The sequence below is a fragment of the Engraulis encrasicolus genome, chromosome 4 (assembly GCF_034702125.1).
Source record: "Engraulis encrasicolus isolate BLACKSEA-1 chromosome 4, IST_EnEncr_1.0, whole genome shotgun sequence".
Lineage (NCBI taxonomy): Eukaryota > Metazoa > Chordata > Actinopteri > Clupeiformes > Engraulidae > Engraulis > Engraulis encrasicolus.
The window spans coordinates 46,805,297-46,814,202 of NC_085860.1; the positions used below are offsets into that span (position 1 = coordinate 46,805,297).

Here is an 8,906-nt window from a genome sequence, read left to right on the forward strand (position 1 = left end):
GTGTGTGTGTGTGTGTGTGTGCCCTAGGCTCACTCAATCTGCTCTCCAGGTCAGACTATTGTTTAGTCCACTCCGTAAGTGCGTTAGCTGGATGGTGCATGCCAGCAACAGTCATGCTGTTATTTATAGGGCCCGGGTAGACTGGTGCGGGGGGGTCCGGCAGTGGGGGTGGGGGGTGCGGGACGGAGGGCATTGGGAACAGCCAGGGGGGAGCTGGGGGGAGCTTGGGGGGGGGGGGGGGGGGTGTAGAGGAGGAAATATACTGGGGTAAATTTAGACACCACCCTGGCCCACCCCCACTCCTCGGCATCGCCTGCCCCCCATGGCTGCTTATCTGAGGTCACATGAGCCCCCGCTACACATGTTCCACTCTGATCTGACCCCCGGCCCCTCACCTTATGGTGCCCACCTTTGAACTGGTGAACTTGAATTTCACATGATGGCGATGTGTGCTGTATGTCTATTCATGTTTTTGTGGGGGGGGGGGGAGGTTTGTTTATGGGTTAATTATTGTACACTAAACGCTAGATGCAGCATGTAGTAGCCCTCTCTCTCTCTATCTCTCTCTCTCTCTGAGCTAAACAAATATAGAAATGTATTCAGCACATAGTCTTCTTCATGTGGTGTGAATGTACTCTGATGTTAATATAGGCATACAGAGAGCGGGGTGCATTGCAGTAGGATGTCCCACTGACTTCCCTAAACACACGGTCGCAACTAAGGAGAAGTGATTAACCCTTCTCGTGGCATCATCTGGCTGCGTCCCGCTGCAGTCCGGGGACAGCCATTCTGGAAAAGGATACTTGCTGTACTCTTGCGGATGAACGGGGACAGCCAGAGAGAATGGAGGAGTATGTTAAAAATATATTTGGTGGAGGAGTGAGTATGAATGCTGGGGAGTGCAGAAGCAAGTGTTGATGATTCAAAGCTGCAAAGCTGATGACACAAAGCTGGGAGAGTGTACAGCAGCCAGTGGGAGGATGTGAAGCTGTAGAGCAGGGATGTCAAACTCAGGCCCGGGGGCCAAATTTTATTTTGCCCGCGAGATCATTTCAAATGTGTATCACAATTGGCCCAAATACACCATTAATGTTTAGCGTAACACAACTTACATGAAATTTGCTGTGTCATAAGATGTGCAGACACATTTGAACTGACAAATATGATAGGAAAGAGTTCGGTCCCTGACTTCGTTCCAGATTTTGATTTTGGCCCTCAGTCAATTTGAGTTTGACACCCCTGCTGTGGATGGAGTGTGCCACAGTGGAAGGTCCGCTGCTGGCGAGGAGCTGGACGGTGGCGCGCACATGTGTAGCAGTGAGTGGACTGTCCGCTGACGGTGAGACCAGGGTGATGGTGCAGCACTGGACAGTGACGTTGCGTTAACCTCGACCACCACAGCTGTCTGCCGGCCAAACACACGCGCCATTCGGTTCCCGTGTGCTATTGTGGCGTTCAGGCCTCACGCGCTGGCTGTTGACAGGCTAAATAGATGACATGCCACTCCCAGACCGGCCATTCATCTTCCCTCCCCACGCCCGCTCGCCCATTCCTCTCTCCGGGATTACCACTTCCATGAATTTACCACACAGAAAAACACTTAGCTCATCATTGGACTTCTCGGGCCTTAAATCAGTTTGTCAAAACATGTACACAGGCTAGCCCTTTATCTAAACTATCATTCAATGTAGACGCCTACAAAATGCACGTAAAAGGCGTGTGGCATAATGTGCACCTGCCAGCAGCGCAGCAGCGTCCAGAAAAAGAGACAGCGCTTCTGCTCTCTCTATTAAAATGAACGTTCAACCCCCTCAGTTGCATGTGGAATGTCTGGGTTTGATTTCATTATCATTGTATATTTCAATGCCTAATAATTATGATATAATTGGTGCAGGTTATGTGGTGAGCTCACATGCGACATGGTTGTATTTATATTGTATTTGTATTGTATGTTATCCATACAAGGTCAGCAGGTGCTGCGGAGAGCTCTGTGCTTTTCCTTTGTCCTTCAGCACGCGCATAATATTGACATAAGGGGTTCAGGCCAATTATCGCCGGCAGTAATAGCACAAGCCTCGTGCCTCCCTGACCAGAACCGCAGCCGTGTGTGCCCTTGCTGTGCGTTGACTTGTGATAAACGCGGTGCGTAAAAGCAGCAAAATGATATCAGACAGGGGCACTGCGGAATAGAAACACTTCACGCCGAGGTCCAGGTCCCAGAGACCCTCAAACAGCAAACACAGGGCTGGTGAGCTCTGAAAAGTTGCATAAACTTCATTCTCTAATTTGTCGTGGCGGGCGAGCGCGCGAGGCGGCATTCCAGCTGATTTGCATAAGAGCCGTTGCTGGTTGGTCCACATGGCACCAGTGTGTGTGTAGGATGGGTATCAACAAAGACACGCTTGGCCGTGATAACGACGTGCCCTTGGCTTGACACGCTGAGCAGCCCTGCGCTATAGTTATCACTTTCATATCGGACAACGGAACATTTTGTCTCTGTCTTAACCGGGAGGCTGTTTAACACAATCGATCAGAGGAAAACCTATCTGAACTTATCACCTCCGCATTATTTTATTTTGGCTAAACAATTGCGCAACCGTCAATATGTCAACAATTACCACAGCCTAAGTTCTACTTTGTAGCCTTAGTTGCTGAATATCTTTTTCGGTCCTAATTGTCCCACTTTCAGTTGTTGTCATAATGAGCTTCGTCTTCATCTGTTATCCTCTCGGGGACTGTCCTGTAATCCAGACAGCCTGGTGAGCAACCTGGAGACGCAACAGTTGACGCGAGCAGTTGACTCTGCTATGCAACCCGCCATGGATGCCTCGTGGTCCCCCAGTTGCCCCGGCCGGTGGGCAGGAGCGCGCCAAGCTGTTGGTGTCTTCATTTCTTTCTCCCCTACCTTTCTGAAGAAGCAGTCGGGAGTTACGTCAGACCCCGGCCGAAAGTGCAGGGCAAGCAAATAAGCGGCGAAGGAGCTATTCGCAGTCAGAGCTGCCAAACGCGGCGAGAGCTCAGCGCACTCAGATTCCTGCTATCAGTGCTTTGCGTTTGTGCTGCACCATGCGGTAAGTTCTTTGCCTTCTGCAAATCCAACGCATTTTGGAGATCAGGGCAGTTCTTTTAATTTACACTGATGACAGGTCTTCGGAACAGGGTAAACGCCACAGGAACTCTTCTTGAGCGCAAATAAACTTTGTGGTCAACTTGGCCTGCAATGACACCATGGAGCATTTTCAAATAGATGGAAGGAAACGTTGCTTGACCTTTTTCGACTAGATTTAAATCCACAGCTGAAGTCAACATGCCCCATGCTCGAAATAGGAACCCCAGTCCTATCCCGGAGGTAACATGGGACACGGGGTTGAAAGAAATGAACGAGACTTGGAAGGGAGCAATTGCCTGCCTTGGAGTTGCAATATTTTTTGTCATGACGATTGGGATCATTTATTGGCAAGTGGTGGATCAGCCCAACAAGAATTGGGTCCTTAAGGGCAGTTTCAGCGGACTGATATGGGAGCGACGGAGTCAGACTTTGGTGATCCAGACGCTGACTGAGGACAAGACATTTGTGGAGATTGATGTGGGCGACGTGGGGAACCCTGACACGGAGGTGCCATTCGTTAGGAACTTGTGTTGGCTCAACAAAACCGAGTTCTGTTACACTTGGGACTCGGTGGCAGACGTGAAGATATCACTGGATATACCCGATACGCTGCACCCGACGGAGTGCTACAGCATGACATGGACCCCGGTGCACTGTCATGTCCATTTGAAGGTTGGTACACTACCGGCGTTCCCACACTCGCCAGAGGATGAGAAAGTGTTATGCTCTCTCTCTCTCTCTCTCTCTCTCTCTCTCTCTCTCTCTCTCTCTCTCTCTCTCTCTCTCTGCTGCGTAAACTCTATTGTTAAATGTGTTCAAATTTTATTGCACAACTCTTATATGCAATTGTTTTGTATTTGAAGTTATTATTTTCAAAATGTTCACATGAAATATTTTTCACAAATCCCCGAGATACCAGAGTTCCTCCCATTCAGAAAACACCCCTTTATTTCACCGTGTTCCCAAGACAGTGCTATTTTCTGCATATACATGAATCATATTAAACAACATCAAAGTACCCATAATCATATGCAGAGTGTAGGTAGCAACACTGGAACGTTAAAGGTGGGGTTGCAGGTTAACCATTTTAAGAAAATGTACTATTATGACATCACGTTGGGGGTTCCGCAGGCTCATAGGAGTCTATGTAGAACCTTAGAATCCTGTGGGAGTAACCCCAACGTGATGTCATACCTGCAACCCCACCTTTAAGGGTCTCGCTGTATATGTGGTGTGATGGCCTGCTATGTGCATGGGCTTACACCAGCATGCTACCCAGGGGGCTTTCACTCCAATCCGGATGTTTTTAGCCTTTAATCTGCCTTTTGTACATTCCAGGAATTATTCCCTGTAGTGTGTTTCTTCACGTCCCCACTAAATCTGGCTGTTTTTGACGCGCTGCTGTACCAAATTTCAAAATCCTATTAGTGCTGCGTGGACAGCTTGCACCTGCCTCCTCCGGTGTCAGGCTAGAGGAAAGAGGGATTTTGGACGCGGCACTCAGTGCTGCTGTGTGGTGATGTTTGCATATTATGGGAATATATATGGTACCACGCACTGATGAAGGCTTGTTAGCCGAAACGCGTTTGCTTTTTGGACATGGTGGTAATATAAATAAATAATGAGACGCAGTTTGTGAGTGCGGATTTCTTCTTCCTTAAGTTGACGCTTTTTATCTCGCACCCAAAAGCTTTTCGGTTTTCCAAGAAGTTGAGCGCGTCCTCTGCCAATACTTGATGCATATTATGGGAACACACAGAGTCCTGCTAATTTACGACACACTGACGCTCACACAAACTTTCTGTCCTGCGTGGTGGTCAGTAACACACAGAACCCTTCTGTACTGTCCTGGGCTGCGTTTCCCAACTCTTAAGTAGGCCTAGTAATTAAACCTAAGTAGGCCCCTCGGGCAATATATCAGGGATAGGTATCATATCACTTACCGGTAAGTGGTAGACAAAATGCTGGCACATAATTAATGTACAAGGAACAGTAGTGAAAGTATAAACCTGTAGTGATGATGCATGATGATGTGAGACCAATCCCTGATTTAATAGGGGGCACTCATACTTAAGCACTACAGGTTTAAGTCCTTTTCCACTCCTAAAGTGCTTTTGGGCAACTCTTCCCTGAATGGTGGCCAGTAGCAGCAGACTTCAGGAGTGGCTCCTGGGGGTCGCATGCATGGAGCAAAACAGCAGAGCACATTTACTGTTGTGTAGGATCATAAAGACTTATTCTTATGAAGCAACATATACACGTATTCTTATGAAGGACCATACACACTTAACATTACATTGCATTTGGCAGACGCTTTTTAAATAAATGACTTGCACTTTTAAGTACATTAGCACAGGGTTAAGAGTACACACAGACACATCATGGCAGAGAGTCTGGCACAGGTCTGGCTCGGGACACACTTACCCTACAATTACTCTCATGAAGGGTCATACATACTTTCTCTTATGAAGGGTCATAGTACATACTTTCTCTTATGAAGGGTTATACACACTCATCAGATACACGTGTATGAGCTTTGTGGCTGCAGATAGCGTGTCAGTGCTCCTCACGAGCTCCCGCCCTAAAGGCTCTCAAAGTCATGTGACAGGCCATACAAACAGCCTCTTCACACACACACACACACACACACACACACACACACACACACACACACACACACACACACACACACACACACACACAGGCACGCATGCACGCATGCACGCACGCACGGGCACACACACACACACACACACACACACACACACACACACACACACACACACACACACACACACACACACACACACACACCTCCTGTGAAGACCCTTCAAACACACACTTCTGTAACAACCTCTCATACTTATTCTGTGAAGACCCTTCCTTCGTATTCACATTCTGTAAAGACTTCTCATACACGCTCAAAAAGACTCTTTACATACACATCTTGTATCAACTACCATGCATACACATCCTATAAAGACTCTTCTCATACAGACACTCCTTCACATGCGCAATCCAGGCAGGGGTGTTGGATTATTCCCTCCAGCACCTTAAAGGCATCCTGACCAGGACAGGACACAGAGCTCACTTATAGGGTTTTCACACCTGGTCCCCTCTACGTGAACCAAACTCAGTCCTCTTTAAAGGCACACTGTGCAGGAAATGGTCAAAAAAGGTACTGCAACTGTGCTGCTCATTGAAACTGGGCTGCCTATTGCCAAATTTGATATTTACATGAAAGTTTACTAAGTAATAAACAAATATTTTCTAGTATGGTCCAAGTAGAGTCATTTCTGCAGCTAAAAATTGCTATTTTTGGAAATTCAAAATGGCGGACCATGGAGAAGATCCCCCTTTTCGTGTATGAAAAGTGTAATTTTTCCAGTCATAATGAATACTTAGAATTTGATGGTGGTGGTAAGTATTCATGAAAATGGTAACATTAGTGAATGGACAGCATGGATTCTAAAAATCTCACACAGTGTCCCTTTAAGTGGACCAAAAAGTGAACCGACAGCAAAAGGACTCAGTTCTGTGTTTGTTCATATTGTGAGTGTATTAAATAAAGAACTCGCTGATCTTTCTGGTTCCGTTAGGCTTTTATGGTGTGTCACTCTTCTTTTTTATCACTCTCGGTCCTCTAGAGCCCTCCTTAAGTGATTACAGCTTGTCACAAGTGTAACTTGTCAGAACTCATAAGCGAACTGAACTTGCTTCCGTGGGGTCTGGGTACACTTTGGAGCGTTCACATATGCACAGAAAATGCTGAGTCACAGGTATGAGTTCACTTAAATGGTTTAAAGGGACCAGGTGTGAAAACACCGTTATACACATGAGTCAAATAAGACCAACACCTTACTGTAGTCAAACACTAAAGCATGGTCTATGGAGCTTCTGAACCTAGAGCTGTATTGATTTGAAGATGCATGATTGGTTCCAAGAAATAGGCCTCCTCTCTCCCTCAGCTTCCCATTAAAAAAAAAATCTATGCTCATCTCCATTAAAGGGAAATTCTGAATAATGCATTGTGCTGTTCTTGTTACCCTTGACTCCCTTGTCTGTATACTCGATAACATTCAAGTTCTTTGTTCAGCTATGTCTGAGACTCTGGCCAGCTAATGGCCACATGGATTTGTTTACATATTGTTTGAAACGTACTTAACCCTCCTGTTACCCTCGAATTTTGGAACATCCGTGATCCTTGGGGTCAATTTGACCCCAACCACTTAAATGTCTACAAAATCAGTATGAAACAACACTTTTGCACATGTTTATGTCTCAGATATGTATTATTGCTCTGTTGGTGACATAAAAAGTAATTTCAATATATCCTGGCACCCCCACACATAGCCTACACACCAAAGAACTTAATCCATGACTAGGCGAAAATTAGAAAAATTTGCAATAAAATGTCATTAATTGGTCTAAAAACAGATGGACACATATTATTTTAATTTTATTGGTTCCATATACTCCCTAAATATGAATTTCTATAACTTATAACATTTGAAAAGAAAAAAACAAATTTGATTATCAAGGATATTATCTATCTATTACCATATCGGTCAATTTGACCCTAAAAGAAATTGACATGTTTCCAAACATTCAGAAGGTTTTTTAAGTCCAACATTCATTTTTTTTGAATGTTTGAATGTGTATTTATAGCACAAGTATAATAGTTAGGTAAGAACATGGATACATTGCCAACCAAGAGTTTCGGGAACAACATAGAAAATCATTGTTTTCTACATTGTTTTCTACATTGTTTCTACGCTTGAATTAGTGTGCACATAAGGAAAAAGGTTTGCATGTGCTCCTTGTAGACATATTACATGGTCATGGTTGTGGGGTAATGTTTGAAGGAACAGGGCTAGCAACTTGTATGTTTACTTCTATTCACTATGTATGCCCACTGGAGAACTTGTGGTATGGATGTCAATGTGTATGTCCTTCACAAAAGTTACAGCTGTTGCTGTTCCTGCCTTCTCTATGTCAGGTAGCACCACTTTATAACCAAGGCTGCAGACAAAGATGTCAATTTGGAACACAATACTGAAATGAGGAGAAGAATAGCACCATTATATCTCTCAACATAGCAAACAACTTTGAGATCAAATCCATCTAAAGAAGTACAACGGCTGTGGTGGGTGCCATGATGGTGCTTTGGGTACAACAAGGTTCAGTTGGTGTATTTTGTCAAAATGTCAATGCTGTATTAGCCACCAATGTCCAAAATGTTGCTGTGAATTACTTTTAGGCCTCCCCCATATCATTAGCATTTTTAGTTATCGGGGCCCAAACAAAAGCAAAATGTTCAGAAGAAACATGGCTGAATAGCTTATTTTCATGTATTTCACATTATCTAAACAGATTTTAACATTTATTTGCAAAATATGAATGTTCCATTTATGTTTTATACACTTGAAACAATTGGGGTCAAATTGACCCCAAGGAACACAGATGTAACCTAAATGTGTACAGCACTTAGGGAAAACATTTTTGCTGAAATTTCACTTTTTTCACATTCATCCCATCTATTTAGGAAAAGTCATCAAAGATGAGGCAGAAGAAATATGTACTTCATGTATTTTTCAGGTATTAAACATTGAAAGGGGTCAAATAGACCCCAAGGATAACAGGAGGGTTAACATGCACAAAAATGTATAAAAATAAGTTACGGCTGCATTGTAAGCGGTCTGCTGATGCTGCAACATTGGGAATGATAGTGGGAGTGTGTTAAGATGTTTAAAACGATATGTAAACAAACCAATGTTCCCACCGGGCCAGGATCTCA

General features: G+C 44.7%; 1 protein-coding gene across 1 annotated transcript in view; it reads left to right on the forward strand.

The window, feature by feature from the left end:
- The first annotated feature begins 2,631 nt into the window (after window positions 1-2,631).
- si:ch211-236l14.4 (SITS-binding protein) overlaps window positions 2,632-8,906 on the forward strand; it is a 67,705-nt gene continuing 61,430 nt past the window's right edge. The window contains exon 1 of the mRNA XM_063197531.1: window positions 2,632-3,781. Within this exon, the coding sequence (XP_063053601.1) occupies window positions 3,308-3,781 (474 nt within the window). The 5' untranslated portion in view covers window positions 2,632-3,307. The remainder of the gene's footprint in view (window positions 3,782-8,906) is intronic.